Source organism: Scomber scombrus, chromosome 18 (genome assembly GCF_963691925.1).
Source record: "Scomber scombrus chromosome 18, fScoSco1.1, whole genome shotgun sequence".
Classification (NCBI taxonomy): Eukaryota; Metazoa; Chordata; class Actinopteri; order Scombriformes; family Scombridae; genus Scomber; species Scomber scombrus.
Window position 1 is genome coordinate 26881229 of NC_084987.1, and position 19772 is coordinate 26901000.

General features: G+C 37.6%; 1 protein-coding gene across 1 annotated transcript; it reads left to right on the forward strand.

Moving 5' to 3' along the window:
* The first annotated feature begins 2112 nt into the window (after positions 1 to 2112).
* Positions 2113 to 18957, forward strand: rgs9a (regulator of G protein signaling 9a). The gene is made up of 17 exons (XM_062437986.1): positions 2113 to 2181; positions 5098 to 5194; positions 7739 to 7789; positions 7890 to 7996; positions 8726 to 8777; positions 9510 to 9568; positions 10542 to 10618; positions 11975 to 12056; positions 12161 to 12223; positions 15244 to 15273; positions 15371 to 15432; positions 15636 to 15749; positions 16503 to 16618; positions 16894 to 16981; positions 17202 to 17340; positions 17879 to 17961; positions 18801 to 18957. Exons 1-17 carry the CDS (start codon positions 2113 to 2115, stop codon positions 18955 to 18957), a joined length of 1446 nt encoding a protein of 481 aa, XP_062293970.1.
* The last annotated feature ends 815 nt before the right edge of the window (positions 18958 to 19772 follow it).

Sequence of the window (19772 nt, forward strand, 5' to 3'; positions counted from 1 at the left end):
AGTCCTCAGATGTCAGATGATGTTCTTTTTATTTCACAGAATACAAACGTAACAATCCTCAGAAATATACACAAGGAATGACTATATACAAATGAAACATGTGAACTGCAAACAGGATAAAAAGACAATGCAAAGAAGTGAAGACTGAAACGTGTGCTAAGAAAAAATAATAAATGGTTAAAAAAATGAAGTTAGGCTGTTTTATATACATATAGCAGTCATCTCAATGTTCATCAGTGCAGTTTAACTGTTGAAATCCAGGCTGTAAATCCCTCTTTAAAGGTCCCATATTTTAAGTCTCAATGTCTATAAGAAGATATTTTTGTGGCTAAAGTACCAAAAAGCATCTCTCAATAGTTTTACATCTATGTAACAAGCTTCTCTCTGGATCTCTACCAAGAATGGGATTTTTTGTAGGCTACTTTATTCAATGCCACTCTCTTCTGATTGGTTTTCAGAATATACAGCTTGTCATAATTACGTTTTTATCTCAGGATGCCACTTGACTAAACACAGATTATAGTAAAGTGAGAGTCATTTCACATGCAGTATAATAAAAATGAAAAGATTCAGTGTGCCCCTTATTTCATAAGTAATATAATTTCTAGGCTGTAAAACATGAACATCTGTGTGTTTAACAGACCAGAAGTCCTCAGAAAGCTTCAGTTGATTGGTTCAAACAAGCCTCTCTCTATCTGTCACATGTGTTATTACAAAGCCTTGCTTTTGAACTCCAACATATGACAGTTTGTAATGTACCTGAACGCAGCACAAGTGTGAGGTACGCGAGGCACGCGCACGGTATAACGTGAGCGAGCCCGTGCTTCACTGTTTGGGCGGGTCGTACAGATTCCTGTAGCATCATCTGTCACATTACTTACTGTATGAGTAAGTACTAAGTACTGATTCTACAATCTACTGTGTGAGTGTAAAGAGATAAATAGATGAAACGATATGGGTAAAATAAATGTTAACTATTGATTCTGTATTTAATTATGACTTCCGGGCCAGATTAACTTGTCAGGAGGGCACAGAGCATGATCCCTATTAACCCTGTACATATTGCCCTGTTGTGTGCAGTGTGTTAACTGGTCCCGAGTTTGCTGTTTGGTTATGGAGTTCATAACTTATGCAATATATTAAATCAATTAAAAATCAGTTAAACCATCTTCACAAATTGATTGATTTTGGTGTTTGTGTGCACTTATCTGCAGTGCTATTTGTAATCTGTTTAGAGCAGGTTAGAATTATGACTTGGTATCTCAAAAATAATGACATAAGCTATAATTAAACTGTTATGATACTTTGTCATAATTATTATGAGTTAGAAAGAAAGAAGTATGACTTTTGAATATAATATTTTTTTACTAAAACAGATTTTGCCACTATAGTCTATTTTATAATCATAGTTTATTTTAACGTGTTTGTCTCAAATTTTTCAAAATTTAAGGAATAGTTAAACATTTTGGATAATACACATATTTGCTTTCCATATATATACATGAAGATGATATTCTCATCTAACTCTCAGCAAGAAAGCTCATAAATGCTTTTTACAAAAATGTCAAACTATTCCTTTAAATGGCACAATTAATGGTAAATCATCATTTCTAACCTAACCATCTTTTTACATTTCACGATGTTAAGGGCTAATAAATGCAAATAAATATTTTTTTAACACCACCACTGATCACCACAAATAAATATTTTTATAATTATGATGATGATGATGATGATTATTACATCTGCAGTGATTGTGTCACACTTAAACTTCTATGCACAGCTACCAAACAGGTAGTTGGTCCAGGTCTAACACTTGGTTGGTCATGAGTGTCTGTCTCTTCACAGAAGTTGATTTAGGAACCGCCCAGACCGGCTTTTCTCTGTAATTGCTGGGGGATGAGAGGACAGGCTTCTCACAGCAGATTGGTGGATAAATTCATCCTTCCCATCCTGTCTTACAGTGTCCTCACAGGAGGAGTGTGTCCACATCTACCGTGTGCATACACTCCTCTATCAACAACTGTACAAATAATAACTGGAATACTTCACACCAGGAATTTTTTTTTTTTTTTTTGAAACATCTGATTTGGTTTTCATTCATCTGCAAATATGACAATAAGAACAGCTCGTCCAAACCGGGGGCAACACTTCCGGCCCCGTATACATTGCGTCAAAAAGGTGAGTGATCATTATCATTATTATTATTTATCAGGAATATTCATTATTTAGTGTTCTAACTTTGTACTTTAATCCCAACCATATAAACTGCTGGTATTATTTCAATAATTCTAAATTTAACCAGAAATGTGGACATATTTTAAACATTACAGATATTTTAATGACTAAAGTTAAAGCGACTTTCCATTTCTGCATTATACTGGCCTTTGCTTTTTTTCCACATGCAAAAGTATGGAGGATGAGAGCAGTGAAAAAAATAAATAAATAAAGATTAACATTTCACGTTTTCCCTACTGAGTATTCACAGAAATCTATTTATTTTTTTTATAATTTTCCAGTTACATGAAAGATTTTATAAAGTAAAGTGTGTTTTATTTACCAGCATGAAAGAAAAAGCTTGTTAAAAATAATCCCTAATTCCAAACTAAAGCCAATTAGCTTTGCTGCTCTCCTCTCAAGGGTCATTACAGTCTTAATGTAGTGTACAGTTTAGAAGCATAACCCTGACGTCACCTGGTATGCTCCTCACATGAACATGTTCACTTTAAACTCACTGACACTTTGAGGAAAAGGACAGGACAAACTGACACAATCAGCAACAATTTCTGCTGACTTATTCTGAAAGACTGAGGCAAAAGCTACATGTCTCACACGCCACTAATGAGCGAGACTTGCCGTGACGCATCTTCCAATTCAAATGGAAACAAACAGCGCCAAAATAACAAATTCGATTCAAAATGGCCGACTTCCTGTTGGAGTGAGGGTATGGGTCCAAGAGACTTTTCAGTGCGTCTTTACACGATACATATGTGTGCCACATTTCGTTTGTCTACGTCAATATGGAGGGAGGGGCTCGATTTCCTTAATGTTCTACGGGGTGCAGTACCCCCATTTGGCCAGCAGTTCCTGTTAAATGGCGAAAAGGCAAAATTCCTCACATCGCCACAAAGCAACAAAATCCCTAATCAGAAAGTTTTTGATAACTTTTCATCTCCAATGTCTCAAGATGTTTCTGAGTGAATCAGAAGTCGGTCAGATTAAATCTCTAGGAGGAGTTCGTTCAAATACGATGTGTGGAAAATGCCAAAATCGCAAATACAATTCAAAATGGCCGACTTCCTGTTGAAGTGAGGGTATGGGTCCAAGATACTTTTTTGTGCGTCTTTACATGATACATCGCACTGGTCAGTGCTCGGGCCCTAATAATAATTTCTACAGATACAATAGGGCCTTCGCACTGTAGTGCTTGGGCCCTAATAATGTTAAATGTTCATTCATTCTAACATAACCCTTAAATTGTTTGAAAGTATACTATAGCTAACATAGACAACAGTAGTTAGATTTATGTGTCACAAGTTTGTCTAGTGGAGTGTATTACCTCCTCGAACCAAATAAAGAGCAGAACAAAGCGGCTAACCTAACTCAAAACTCTCATTTATAACTTGTAACCCAACATAAAAACATGGTCATCTTAACCGTTTCAACGTGGGAGTACGGCTAGATTATTCTTGATAGTTAGCCAGTTATGCTAACATTTTCAGCTAATGTAAGAAAAAGATAAAGACATTGTTTTAATCCATTTATTAAACTTGCTTCTCTGTTTTTGATGTAAAGGTGATGAAAATGATAAAACATCATACTATTACAACCCCATACACACTGTTTCAACATGTAGAGAAATCCAAAGCTTGACAGGCCTGTCATGCCTAGCTACAGTCGCTAAGGAATGATTACAGTTCATTTGGACTCCTGAGTGTTGCTTTAAGACTGAATTGAAAAATTGTGAATCCTTCCTTTATGACCAATACATCAGGAACATCTACGACATCTAATACATCTACCACATGTATTAGCGGAAGATCTAAGACCAACCAAATCAAGGACAGACACAAGTTCTATTATTGAATCTGTGACATCCTGAGAGGAAGCTGTGATGAGTAACACTGATAAATTGACATGGGGCAGAACAATTTTACTTCAGTAAAAGCACGGAAGTATTTTCAGCAAAATATATTTCATCATCAAAGTAAATACACTTGTGATGAAGGCAGAGAGACTCCTGCATTGTTGTAAACCTATGAAAGTGATGATTTTGAAGTTTTATGTGTAACATTTTAATTGGCAAAGTAACTACAGCTGTCAGATAAATGTAGTGGAGTTAAAAAAGTGCGATATTTGATGTATAAAGTAGCATAGAATATAAATATTTCAGTACCTCAATCAGTACGTATAACCCTAATCAGATGCTAGAATGACTAGACTATGAAAGCTGATGGGTGCAACCACTTCACTCTTATGCACTTATTCTACATTAAGAATTACATTGACTGGTAATATTTAGAGCCAGTACAGGAAGCAGTGTGGTGTTACAGCACTGTAATTTACAGGTGTGGCAGATGAGGTGGTGAATGGGAGTATAAATGTTTGCTCTCAACACCAACGTCCTGGATTCACTTCCTGTCTGTCACAAGCAGCTTCTGTTGAATTCTTTTTCATTTAACTGCCACTTTTTCCCTAACTGACACAGGACAGCAGGTTAACTGATTGTTGCCTGGGTTGCATGCTGCCATAGATTCATAAAATGACTTAGACATGGCAGATGGATAATGGACATCTTAATAATTAAATCACGCATTGAACATAGGCTACATACTTTCATATTTTACCTTTTTCCTTATAGATGCAACAGGCAAGATCATCTTTAAATTAGAATATGCACTCTCTGGTTGAATTCCCCAAATCATACTCCCTGCTTTCTGCTGATGCTGTAAAACTCAACTGTGCACTCTTTCATTACCAAAGTAGGAGGTTTAAAATATAAATTTAGTCACTGTATATCTTGAAGCTTGATATTACAGTGCGTCTGAATATCCTCAGTGTTCTCTTGTTCATGTGAATGTTGCTGTTTCATTCTAGGTGGAGGCCATTGTGGTGGAGATGCAAGACCCGAGCAGCGGCGTTAAAGGCTCAGAACAGAAACTCAACGTCACCACCATCCCTCATGTCATTGCTGGTGAGACACACACACACACACACACACACACACACACACACACATTAAAGAGGAAGCTAAAGGTAACAAAATCAACTTACCAGCACGTCTAAAGCTCGCTTATTAATACACTATATCTCATTTGTTTAATTTATACCAAAGTGTGACTGGCTGACAAGCCTCATATTGAACAGTCAAACAGAGAGTGCACCGATCTTCCAATCTTACTCTTGGCATGAAAGCAAATGAGGCCATTTCTCAAAATTATTCCTTCAAGATCTAAAACTATTTAATTTTTAAAGGAAGTATAAAACATATTTGACAGCTTTCTTAGGTGAAACCAGAAGAGGGTGATGTAATCTGCATGCTATCTGGTGACACATTTTTCTAACTTTATTTATGATTTTAGTTTTTAAACTGGTTTTAAAGGTGCAGTGTGCAGAATTTAGTGGCATGTAGTGGAATAGAAGAAATGGAATATGATATTAATTAGTGTAAAGCCACCTGAAAATAAGAAGGGTTTTCGTTATATTAGAACGAGCCTTTATATCTGCACTGCCATGTTTGTACAGTAGCCCAGAACAGACAAACCAAACACTGACTTTAGAGAGGACCTTTTGTGTTTTTCATGGTCATCGTAGGTTCTACTGAAAGGAGGAAAGTGAGGGAAGGGGTATTCAGTGCAGCCTCACCTTTAGTTCTTTTAAAGTCTCATTTGATTGAGTCTAATTGAAAGTTAAGCTCCCCAAATTTTCTCCAAGCCAAACTGTGTATCATTAAAAAAAACCTAGAAGCAGAGAATATTTTGAGAATTGGGTGTTATAGCAAAATCTGTAAAGCTGAACTGATCAACATTTCTATGTGATCATAGTCTATGTGTTGCTTTATTTTCAGCTTGAACTGAAGTAATGCAGCTTTCAGTTAGGGAAGTTACACACAAATTGTGTTTTCATCAGCGTTACATCCAAGAAAATGTTCTTTCTCCTCTTATTTCATATATTTATAAGTACATCACCTATACTTTCATTTCCACACATTCTGATTATGGCATTTATTTGTTTTCATGCCCAAGCTGCTCCCAATCTTGCTTTTGTCTCCAGCTAAAACAAAATACTACATCACTGCAGTACTTTAAGGTAGAATAAGGAGAATGAATATCCCAATTTTGTGTAATTGTATTGATTGTTATTTCAGGACTGGAGCAGCGCCACATTTGATCATTGCATTATTTAAAGTACAGTGTAGACAGTGACAGGCTGTCTTGGCAGTCTAAGCAGCTAACAAAGGCTAAATAAAGCATTCCTCAATTGGATGAGTTCTGGTCGCTACTTTAGGAGCCAAAGTGGCTTTTTAATCCGGTCTAAGACCAGCGAGGTAAAGGTCAGCATGGCCACATGTGCCCAACCCACCGTGTCAACTAAGGCGGCCTGATTATAAACACCTGCTGCTGTGAGTAACCATTTACAAGATGATAAGCTACAGCAGAAGTCAAGCTGTGTGCATCACAGAGCATGATTGTTACCTTTAGTCATTCAGCTGTCACGTCTGTCTTCTGGCTACTGCTCGGCTGTTATTGATCCCTCCATAATCCCCGTGGATGTGATGTCACAGGGATCGCTATTAAATGAAAGCTGAGATGGAACAAATGGGAACAGTATCTCAGAGGAAACACAAGACTGTGCTGAAGCAATATTGCCAAAATATCTGACAAAATAACTCATGATGATGTCATTTAGTTATCTCAGCTTGGAGACTACAAATTTATAACAGCCAGTCTGTATTGTTGTGGGTGTTGAAAGACATAAAGCAGACTTGGAGGATTCAGTGGATGATGCTATAGATGCATTATGGAAATATAGGAGCCAACATGTTTGGAGCTTGACCCATAGAAACAACTAAAAGTCAGAATATCTGGGCCTCTGCTGCATCGATCATCATCAATTCTCGCAACTTTATGCAGCAGTAGTACAACAGTCAGAACATTGAAACCTGTTTTTCTTGCTGTAATGATTCCTCCTGTAAACATGTATTTAAAAGTTGATGTGAAGCTAATATGAAGCTTCAGCGTCCAAATGAGTCAAATCTTCATCTTCTATGTTTCAACGTTATAGTGTTTTTAGTAGCAAAGTCTTTTTGTTACTATACTTCCACCACAGCTCAACAGGGAAACACTAAGAGGGAATTTGATACTAAAAAGACTGTAAATGTGTCAGATATCACTTGATATGACTAACTCACACTGATGAAGACTCATATAAGCTGATCATCTACTTTGAAATGACTGTGTGGACACACTGTGGATTTAGTCCTCCATCACTTCCATTGAAAGCACATTTGAAGGAGATCTTTTAATAGTCAGTATGAACAGGAGGAATGATTACAGAGAGGAAAACCTCTTTACTGTTCATATGAACACCTGTCCATTAAGCCTGAGAAGGTTCAATAATGAACAAGATTGGAAAGTATTTTTGTTTCATTAAATAGGTAAAAAATCATCTTTTTTAGAATGTATTTCTGTGACTGTGAACAGTGTACATTTCAGCCCTTACATGTGTTTCCACACAGGTAAGGACATCATCGCATGGATTGTCAACAAGATGAAGACCACTACAGAGGGTAAAAACTATAACTATAAACTATAAAAATCTAAGGACTGGTGACAATTCTAAACATGTAAAGACATATCCACATGTTTTGTCGTGCTGGTGTGTTACAGAGGGTGAGGTATTTGGCACCATGTTAGTGGCGTATGGCTACGTCTACCCCCTGCAAAACCACAGGAAGCTGGTCATGTGCAATGACGACACCCTCTATCGCTTCCAGGTAACACTTGTTTCTTCTTTGCTACCTACGTGGAATCAGTGTCGTGTCTTTGACATCACAGAGTAACAGAATTCAGAGATGAGTTTACTCCATGATCATAGACGGAATGTGTTAAAGTGTTCTGATTGCAGGAAATGTAATGGATCTTTGCTTCATTGGTGTAGAACCCTGCTGCTGGAGAGCTACTGCCCTGCATGTTTTAGGTATCCCCCCACTCTAACACAACTCATTCTAATAATGAACTCGTTATCATGCAGCTGAAGCTTATCAAAGGGCTTGATAACGAGTTCATTATTAGAATGAGATGTGTTAGAGTGGAGAGATACCTAAAACATGCAGGGCAGTAGCTCTCCAGCAGCAGGGTTGGTGACCACTGGTTTAGAAGCTCATTTATGGACTAAAATACAACTTCATTCAATGATGTGATTCATTATATTATAATGAATTATGTGATGTGAATTATCAGCTTGTGTTTGCAACAATAATCATACAAAACTCATCTAATGTTTATATCTGATTTATTGAACCACGTAGATGTATGAGATGGTGTGAAAACAAACAGGGAAAGGTTTGATGTGATATACATAATATTAGATCCGTAAGAAGACCCTGTGCAACAAACTCACTGTGCACATTTAATCAAATGTTCATCTGTTTTCATTGATTGTGAATAGAGTGGATAAAACCTCGTCATCACTAATACCGTTTCCTCTATCTCCACCTCTATAGACTCCATACTTCTGGCCTACACAGAAATGGTTTGCAGAGGACTGTGACTATGGTGAGTACAGTACTGTAGGTCATATGTCATACAGTCTTGTAAGAGGAATATAGAGTCATGTGACAAATGTCCCTTTCTGAAGGAAATGAGCGACACTAAAAGATGTCGACACATGCAAAAAAAAACCCTTCTGTCTACTCTTAAACTAGTTAAATATGTGGGAAATGTTATGGGTGGTGATCAATGTGATGGCTGGGCTTTAGTCACTGACCCTCCCAACTGCCTTTGTTGCTGTTATTAAAAAAACAAAACATAAAAATGGATTAATCTGGACAGGAAGCATAAGAAGCTACATATTAAAGAACAGTTTGACATTTTGGGAAGTCCTCTTGTTTGCTGTCTTATCCAGAGTCAGATTAGAATGTTGCTGTCAAACATACAATACATCCATACATGTGTTTAACCTAGTGTAGCACAAAGGCTGGAAGTAGAACATTTAAATCAGCATCATTTGAATGCTGTTCCTTGTAAATAGATCACGTGGAACTATTTAGGTCACTGCATTCAGCGTCTCAAAAGTCCTGCAGGTTTTTACTGGGTTATAACTTTAAACAATTCCTGATACAACATGTAAATCAGACAGCTTTAGAGTTGAAGGAAGGTGTAGTTTTTGGTGTTGGGCTACTGTAGGCTAGTTTTTTTCCACATCAAGATTTGCAAATATATTTTGTAGCATATGTGAAGTGATTGTGTGATTATATGATTACTAAGGGTTTTGTTTTACTGTTGTAGCCATTTATCTGGCAAAGAGGAACATCCGCAAGAAAGGCATGCTGGAACCCTACGAACAGGTACGTATAGAAGTGAAAAGAGTAAAAAAAAAGTTGACAGAGCATACACAATGTAGCAGTGAGCATTTGGCCGAAAACAGATTCTAAATATGCCAATGAGATCAAACAACACAGCTGTATGTAGAAAAAGATTCATAAACTGTTGCGGTAATCCCCAAAAGTGATCGACACATGACTTTATCTGATAAAATGAAGTCAATGAATTTGTTATAGCAGCCGATAATACTCCCCTTATCCTCAAATATTCCTCTCTACCTGCTGCTGATCTGTTAATAGTTCTAAAACATCAGTAGTGAAGTTGGAGGAAACTTGGGCAACATTACTGTCTGCTATAAAAACACTATGAAAAGAAAAGGTTTTATATTGGTGCAAAGCAGTTTCATTCCAAGTCTGATGGAAGGAGTGGCGATAAATGTCAAATGTATATAGATGGTGGAATTATAGTACAGGAACACATTGACTTGTTTGAGATTTGTGGAATCAGTACAAATAATGTTCATGCAGTAATTTATGTTATAAAGTTTTACTTACTTATAAAAACATATGACTTTATTCATCTTGATTGAACTGCACAAATTACTATTATTATTTTTCATTTTTGTACAAGCACCAAAAACACTGGCTCCTACACTTCCCATAATGCAACTCAGTAGACTCTGATGAGCCTGCATGTGTCATTCTAACTCCACATCTCCAGTTTGGCCTTCTGTAAAATGTGCAATCTCCAAGCTGAGATAACCAGGATGACATCACTATGAAATCAGCAGGGTCGTTTTTTTTTTAGACTGGACTAAGCTTCTTCACATCTCTGATTTTGATGTGTAAAAGTGTTGGAGTGCCCCTTTAATGTGTTTTTCCCCATAACTAATGGGGGAATTTTTGAATATGACTAATGAGTCAGAATATGAACAGTATGTAATGGCTAATGTCTGTGTTGTGCTTCATACTCTCACTCTATTTATGTATTAAACAGGTACATTACAACCAGCTCCATGATTGGCTGAACCACAAGTGGGACTTCATCGTGATGCAGGCTACTGAGCAGTACAAGTAGGTGAAAACTTTTGCAGCATTGTAATGAACTTGAACTTTTTTTTTGTTAGTTCAAAGTGAATATAGACAGGAAATGTAGGAAAAGACAGAGGAGGGGTGACATTCAACGAAGTGGAATAATACAATTCCATGGTAGAGCCATGAGGTTAACAGCAGGCTTAGACTTCACCCACTGATATCACCACGACAACACGAAACTGATATACATGATCAGCCCATATTGGGTTTTAGTCAGAGTGACAGAGAGCTACACACTGAACATGTAATATAAGATAAGATCAGATATTCCTTTATTAGTCCCACCATGGGGAAATTTGCATTATTGCAGCAGAAAACTGGACGGTAAAAATAGAAAAGCATCAATAAAATGAATAAAGAGGGCGCGCAGGTGGTTGAGTGGTTAGAGCGCATGCCACGTACGCAGTGGACCCCGGTTCGAATCCCAGCCGGTGGACCTTTACTGCATGTCACACCCCCCTCTCTCTCCCATGTTTCCTGTCTGGCAACTATCAAATAAAGGTGTCTATGCCTGAAAAAAAATCTTAAAAAAAAAAAAAAAAAAAAAAAAAAGAATAAAGAACAATAAATAATAAGTACAGAAGTAATTAAAAAAAACTATAGTACTAAAAAAAATAAAAAAAATAATAATAATCTAAGAAATATAATAATAGAGTAATATTGGTGTTGAATGATAATATACCAGAGTTTGATATTATTATTCCACAGATGTATGTACAGTAGTCTCATTGCTGAATAAGTGATTAAAGGTGGAAATGACACACTAACACTTTGCTGTTTCTAATTGATTTGTTCAGTTTAGGCTAAAGCACCTATACAAGCACTGTTTATAAGATGAACAGCTAAAGTAGAGTTATTACATTACTATTGTTTCTGTGGTCTTAGTGCTACTGCTATAAAGTGTTACTGATTCATTCATTGATAATAGTGATTCATTATAGAGCATGTGTGAAAGACTTCCCAGCTTCAGACCACTATGCCCAAACCCCAGACCAAATCAAATCTCAATAGGTCTGTATTTTTTTCCATCCTAGTGATTATACAATTGGTACCAATATCAAAGGTACTAGTATATTATAGAGCTTTGCCAAGATAATGTAGTCTAATACTGGCAGCATTAATTATTTAAATCATTAAATCATTTTAATAGGCATTTTGAAAAGTTAGGTTTTGTTAATGACTTGTGTATGTGCATGTGTGTGTTTTCTCTCTCTGCGTGTGTGTGTGTGTGTGTGTGTGTGTGTGTGTGTGTGTGTGTGTGTGTGTGTGTGTGTGTGTGTGTGTGTGTGTGTGTGTGTGTGTGTGTGTGTGTGTGTGTGTCTGTGTGTGTGTCAGGGCTGTTAAAGACAGGAAGAAGCCAGATCGTGTGGTGTTTGACTGCCAGGAGAGAGCTTACTGGATAGTGAACAGGCCACCGGTCAGTATGTTGTAATAAATGAATGATGAGTGTCTCTACAGTCACATCAGGTTATTATAAAACGTACTATATATTTATATCATCCACTTCTCCCGTGTGTCCAGCGTCGTACTCACAGCGCTATGGACTGTGGTCCAGAACGTCTTCTTGATCCCAACACAGAGGAGGTAACAGGTCTGTACACACACACACACACACACACACACACACACACGTGGGGGAGAGATTGAGGTCAGCTGGTCTTTTAAGAAACTTACAATGTACTGCAGCTTAACAGGGAGAGTAGTTCTGCAGGGCTGATCTCTACAAACATATCCACTTAGAGGCTAAGAACTATTTCCTCTCCTCTCCTCTCCTCTCCTCACCTCTCCGCTCCTCACCTCTCCTCTCATCTCCTCTCCTCTCCTCTCCTCTCCTCTCCTCTCCTCTCCTCTCCTCTCCTCTCCTCTCCTCTCCTCTCCTCTCCTCACCTATCCTCTCATCTCCTCACCTCTCCTCTCCTCTCCTCTCCTCTCCTTTCCTCTCCTCTCCTCTCCTCACCTCACCTCTCCTCCCCTCTCCTCTCCTCTCCTCTCCTCTCCTCTCCTCACCTCTCCTCACCTCTCCTCTCCTCTCCTCACCTCACCTCTCCTCTCCTCTCCTCTCCTCTCCTCTCCTCTCCTCTCCTCTCCTCTCCTCTCCTCTCCTCTCCTCTCCTCTCCTCACCTCACCTCACCTCACCTCACCTCTCCTCTCCTCTCCTCTCCTCACCTCACCTCTCCTCTCCTCTCCTCTCCTCTCCTCTCCTCTCCTCTCCTCTCCTCTCCTCTCCTCTCCTCTCCTCACCTCTCCTCTCCTCTCATCTCCTCTCCTCTCCTCTCCTCTCCTCTCCTCTCCTCTCCTCTCCTCTCCTCTCCTCTCCTCTCCTCTCCTCTCCTCACCTCACCTCTCCTCTCCTCTCCTCTCCTCTCCTCTCCTCTCCTCTCCTATCGTAATTGAATCAGATCACATATCACACATCATATTCAGATACTTTGATACTGAAGAACAAATGTTGATGTTTTTCTCATTTTTTTCAAGATGGAGATAATCAGAAAGAGAATATATTTAATTAATCACATTTTTTCCCCCTGTCATCTATTTTCTTTTCAAACAGATCTCCTTGTACTGATGAAGATGGGAGTGTAATATATAGTATACTGTATTGTTTCTACACTCGTGTGTGTAAACTACTATTCAGTCCCTCCAGTTGTAAAATCAGCTAGACCCTGCTTTATTTTCAAGCAGTGAGAAGAAGTATCCTCTATGCTTGGGGGGCTGTTTAGTAAGTTGTGTGTTGTTAGCAGTGGTGGAAGAAGTATTAGGATCCTTTATTTAAAGGTATACTATGCAGGACTTTCCTAAAAAAAAACAATATATAGACTCATAGAAAAGTAATTCATCTCAATCATCACGTACAACCCACTAGAAGTGTGTGGTAGTGTATTTATTTGCACACTAGAACACTTGGAACACTTCTGGGCATCAATATTTGGGCAGTGGATGTTTAGCCCCCAGCCAATAACAGAAATACTGAGCTGGACAAAAGCAGAGTGAAATTGGGAGTATCAAAAGGAAGCTATTATTTATGTTTTTTGTGTTGGATTCACAAATAAAGCATGAAAAATAATAATAATAAATAAATAAATAAAATAATAATAATAAATAAAATAATAATAATAAATAAATAAAATAACAATAATAAATAAAATAATAATAATAAATAAATAAAATAATAATAATAAATTAATTAATAAATAAAATAATAATAATAATAAATACAATAATAATAAATAAATAAAATAACAATAATAAATAAATAAAATAATAATAAATAAATAAAATAATAATAAATAAATAAATAAATAAATAAATAAATAAATAAATAAATAAATAAATAAATAAATAAATAAATAAATAAATAAATAATAATAATAATAATAATAATAATAAATAAATAAAATAACAATAATAACGATAATACTACCACTAATAATAATTACTTGCTTGCACACTCTTCAGCATAAAGCTCACAGATTTGAATTTCAGTGCTGCAAATCCTTGCATTGTATCATGTGATATAGAATTAGACTTAATAACTAAGGTTCAGCTGTTCCTTCACAGGAACTTAACAGTCCTTCAACTTCTCTCACATGGAACAAAGTCTCTCTTGTGAACCTTACCACACTCATCCTCTCTCATGCACAATAATAACTCAGTCTCTCTCGTGCACATTTTAACATCCTTCAATCCTAGCGCACATTTTGTTTCCTCCCGCAATTTTTCGCTCAGCCTTTGTCCGGTTTGGCGTCTCATAATGGATGTATGAAGAGCATCGGGTCTGAGTGTCTGCTTGGCTGAGGGTGCGACTGAACTGCACACACTCAGAGAGGCCAGACGTGATGAAGCTCTGCATTCACACTAAATCCAGCAATGCTGCACCTTCCTGCAGGGTGGTGCGGAGGTGTGGGTGTGTATACCTTCCTGCAGGGTGGTGCAGAGGTGTGGGTGTGTATACCTTCCTGCAGGGTGGTGCAGAGGTGTGGGTGTGTATACCTTCCTGCAGGGTGGTGCAGAGGTGTGGGTGTGTATACCTTCCTGCAGGGTGGTGCAGAGGTGTGGGTGTGTATATTTGCGTTTTAGAACGAAACCACTGTGAAACAATCAGAAAATAACATTTTATTTATCTGATTCATTCATAGCCTTTTTTTTTGCCAGCTCTCTTCATTCACTCTCTAGCTTGCTCGACCACTGCTGCTCTCTCTCTCTCTCTCTCTCTCTCTCTCTCTCTCTCTCTCTCTCTCTCTCTCTCTCTTGCTCCCCTCTCCAGGGAAGAGGGGCAAACTTTGAATGCTGTGTTTTTAAAACCGACAAATCCTGTGTATTATACCTTTAAGTAAAAGTACCAATATAACAATGAAACATACTCCATTACAAGCAAAACTCCTGCATGGAAGTTTAAGGTCAAATCAAATGGAAATACTCCAGTAAAGCACAAGTACCTCAGAATGACAGAATGAATGTATGTAGTTACTTTCCACCACTGATGTTATTGAGTGTTGTGTTCCAGCTGTAGTATCTTTCTGTTATTGTAGATGTTCTTACAGTGAGTCTTTGCACCTCACAAACTGCTCTCCTGAAAACAAACATTGTTCATCTTGTCTTTTAGAAAATCACTTTTGACCAGCACAGACGCATGGTAAGTCATAGTATGTATTCAACAGTCATATTTAAATGATCACGTGTGTATATGTCTGTCTTTATTAAAGCATATACTGAATCCTCTTTTATTCTAGAACATTTTCTTTCAACAAACCATTATGAGGTCAAGGGTCAAGTCCAGCGTGTCCCTTGGAGCGTAAGTTCCTCTGCTGTCTTATCTATATGAATCTCACCCGGACTTCAAATTCATGTTGAAGTTTTTCTTGTGATCTCTTTATAATTACATCCAAACTCCCTCATAACAATCAGATGAGATGAATTCTAAGTAAATCATGTCATCAACACAGAGACTTTGTCCTCTGAACAGTTCTCGCTCTCATGATGGTTCTGTTTGTGCAGACTGGTCAAGTACATCACCACCTACAAAAACCACGACCCGTTCCTGGCTCCCTGTCTACCCAGCAACCCCTGGCTAACAGATAATGATGAATACTGGAAGCTCAACATGAGAAGGTGAGGGCTGGATGGAGTGGGTTTATGGGAATTGTAGTCTTTGAGAAGCACTAGTATAGATCTATGATCTAACTATTGAAAAGGTATTGTTTAATGTCTCTTAGCTCAATGTATTGAGTTCACAGACTGGAGAATCAATGGCAAGATGCATTGTAGCTGTTCTGGCAGCATGTGGTGGCCCATGTTGGTTTTTCCTTTAATTTGTCGTATACATGTCTATATTTTTTCCAAAAGTAGAGGATAATAATAATAAACTTTATTTATAAAGCACATTCTATACAAGGGATGTAGCTCAAAGTGCTTTACAGAGAAAAATGAAAAATACAGTACAATAAAACAACAGTAAATAAACAATAAAATAATGAAATTAGACATTTAGTAAGAATAAGTTAAAATGACACTAATTTAAAGCCAGATTAAAACAAATGTGTTGTCAGCTGTTGTTTAAAAATGTTTACAGAGCTCACATCTCTTATAGATTTAGACTTAGACTTTATTAAAGAATGCTACGCTTCCTATTTTCTTACAGATGTAATTGTGTGTATTTAAAAACCCAGCAGTACATTAATCTGAGATCCCATGAAGGATTGTAAAAGGAATGGTCCCAAACCCATTTAGAGCTTTAAAAACAAGTAAAAGAAGCTTCAAATCTACTCTAAAAGATACGGGGGAGTTTTTAAGACATGATATGTCTGCATAGTCAAGTTTAAAATCCACATCCATGTAACAACAGCGAGTGTGTGTTTGTGTCAGAGTCGACGTTCCCACTAAAATGAGAGTGGAGCGCTGGTCCTTCAGCCTGTTCGAGCTGCTCAGAGACCTGCGAGGACGAGACGACTTCAAGGTTTTCCTCAAGAAGGAGTTCAGCGGTACGTTGCCACATTTGCTCTAACGCGGTTTCACAGTAGTTTGGATCATGTGTCATGAGTTAATGAAATAAACTATGTTGCTCCTGGCAGTAATAAAATACTTTGATTGATTCTGGTGGCACAGACTTGGTGTGACAATAAATGTATGCATCTAATTGTATGTGTGTATGTCTCTCCATCTCTGCTTTGTGTGTGTGTGTGTGTGTGTGTGTGTGTGTGTGTGTGTGTGTGTGTGTGTGTGTGTGTGTGTGTGTGTTTTTGTGTGTGTATTCCAGGGGAAAACTTGGCTTTCTGGGAAGCAGCTGAGGAATTGAAGTTGGGCTCTTCATCTTCCATGACATCAAAAGCTGAGACCATCTTCAAGTAAGACAAATAAACTGGACCGTTGAACTGTGTGTGTGTGTGTGTGTGTGTGTGAGACTTGAACTCTATAGATATCACTTGATATGACTAAGTTGAACAAGTTTTTGTCTGACTTTTTGTCTGAAATAACCAGACCAAGAAAACACAACAATTCTGTAGACAGGATCTATGCTTGTTATATTGAGTTCTGTTTCAAAGCAGACTACTTCTTTGTGTTAAGGACCTTCCTGGCCCCTGGCGCTCCCCGCTGGATCAACATTGATGGCAGGACGATGGGTCTGACAGTGAAAGGACTGGATCATCCTCACCGCTATGTGCTGGAAGCTGCACAGACACACGTCTTCTTGCTGATGAAAAAGGTGATGTGGAAATGTTTAGTCCCTGATGAACACTGCTTATATACTTGTTGGTAGATACTCAGCAAAGCAAATAAACACTATAATTCATTTGCTAGGGCTTGTTGTCAGTATCAATATGTCAAGTGTCAAATCTCTGGATTAAACACTTTTATTATAATGTCAATCCCAAGCAAAAGTCAAAGCAGTTCCAGTATTTCTTATGATGAAGACAGCACCTTTTCACACTGTGTTACTGTGAGTTCTCTGCTCTCTTTAGCTGGTTTACTGCTGTGAGGATGTATGAACTCTGACAGGCAGGAATGTTTCTGAGCAGGAAGGTGTGGAAAGAGTTTAGACACACACATCAACCACAGAACCAACTAAATACAGCAGCTTTTAATCAACAGCAGCAGTGTAGAGTGTGACTCACCTGTAAGATATACACTAATAGGCACAAAACACACTCTTAAAAGTGTCTGAGGGGGGCCATGAGACTAATTATTGAAGGTTTATAATGAAGCTGAGCTCACCAGCAGTCTCTGTGCTTTCATTGGTGCAGGACACTTTCTTCCGTTACCTCAAGTCTCCGGTTTACAAAGAGATCCAGAAGAATGCGCAGAGCCCCGGTGGTCATAACTTCAGGTTGGTGGTTAAACTGATGTCTATCCTGAAGTCACTGCACATGAATATAAGTTGACCCAGATGTACAATATGTTCCCCAATATAAATGGGTCAGTCAATAAGTGTTGGCAAGTTGAGCAAATCAAAAATATGTTAAAAACTCGATTTAAAAGCAGCATCAGTTTTATATCATTTGAAATGACATTTGCATCATTTTTTAAAACCAAAAGTAAGACTGAAAGCTCCTGAAAATGTCAAATGGTGTAACCACAAAAGAATGATAAATATTACATATTTTATCACCTACAGTGTATTTAAGTGGACTTATACTAATAATGACTTCATTTAAAACATGTAAATGATCCTGATCTCCATGATTCCCCAGATTAAATGTAATATTTAGAACAATTGTATTCCATTACCTTTATTTAATATAAAAGTTATAATGTAAGATCAAGCCAAACTAGTTGATATGGTGTTTTATTGAGAATTTACTGTTTTTAAGCAAGTTGAATTATTTGGTACAAAGTTTTTATGGTTACACCACTTAGACATTTTTGCCATAATCCTCTAATATATTCTCTCTAAATGGATTAAAAGCAGAAATTTGATGCTGGGTCCACAAAAAAAGAATGTGTGCAAGTTATTCATACGTTTATTTTCATATTTTAACCCCTTTAAAATTACATGTGCTTGTTGTTTTTCCCCATTATCATATCATCTGTGCCTCACAGCTGAATGCTTACACAGACACTCTGTAGTTTGCTTCATAAAACCAACTGAAACATGTACTGTACACTGTCTGCTGCTAGGGAATTCGACTTGTCCATCAATCAGATATATTTCTGTTTCCACTCTAGTCCGGACCAGCTGGAGCAAAACGCTAGAAACCGAAGCCTAGGCATCCATCCCATCGTCCTTTGGCAGCAGGAGGAGGAGGCAAATGCCAAGGCTGCCGCTGCCTCCGCCCCCGTCGATGTCAAGGCCATGATGAGCAAAATAGACAGGAAGAAGTAGAGATACAAGTGTGTGTCTGAGTGTGTGTTGCTTTTCTCTTCAGTGTCATACCAATACATTCTCTCTTTTAGTAAATGATCACAGTTAAACAAATGTGAGAAATCCAGTTTTCTTTGTATCGTTTGAAGGAGGTTGTATTAGGTGGAACATATCTGAGGTGACATGTACTATATAAACTAACCTATTCTTCTTAGAAAGTGATACAGCATTTCCAAAGAATCAGTATAATGATGTAATGTTTCTGTACAAGTCACATTAATGACAACCTGTGAACAAACAAATCAAATTGATCTCATATTAAATACTTGAATATACAGTATGACATGTAAACTGTATTTTTAGCTGAGCTTCTGATAGTATTTTTCTTCATACAACTACCAGTGTATATACTATTAGTACAGAGATGGCATCTCGTTTTATTGTGTGTGGAGATTCTGTAGCTTCTGTCGCTGCAGTATGTATGGTGTGTATGAAAATAGAATAACTGTGGCTGTATATACTGCTGTATTTTTACTGTGTGTAGCTCTGCTCTGCCAGTCATAGCCACGTATGCACATCAGTATGTCAGTGCACTTATTTAGAGAAAGAACAGTTCTTTATGAATGATTTGTACAGTATGTAAATCTGGTGACTTGCCCAAATTTAATAAATGAGATAAAGATATAGCAAAGTTCAGATTATTGTGTGTGTGTGTGTGTGTGTGTGTGTGTTTCCATTTTTTATGGGCTTTTGCACTTTTCAAGCAACCAGAGCTTTTTACAGATGTTTATCAAATACTAGACTTAGATTCACATGACATCATCAGTATCATGAAT

What these genes read in the sequence shown, in the direction of transcription:
- rgs9a (XM_062437986.1), top strand. Translation starts at nt 2,113, where the DNA reads ATGACAATAAGAACAGCTCGTCCAAACCGGGGGCAACACTTCCGGCCC. An exon ending in TGGAAGCTCAACATGAGAAG is followed by an intron (nt 15,750 to 16,502) that starts GTGAGGGCTGGA and finishes TGTTTGTGTCAG; the next exon opens with AGTCGACGTTCCCACTAAAA. An exon ending in CCCGGTGGTCATAACTTCAG is followed by an intron (nt 17,962 to 18,800) that starts GTTGGTGGTTAA and finishes TTTCCACTCTAG; the next exon opens with TCCGGACCAGCTGGAGCAAA.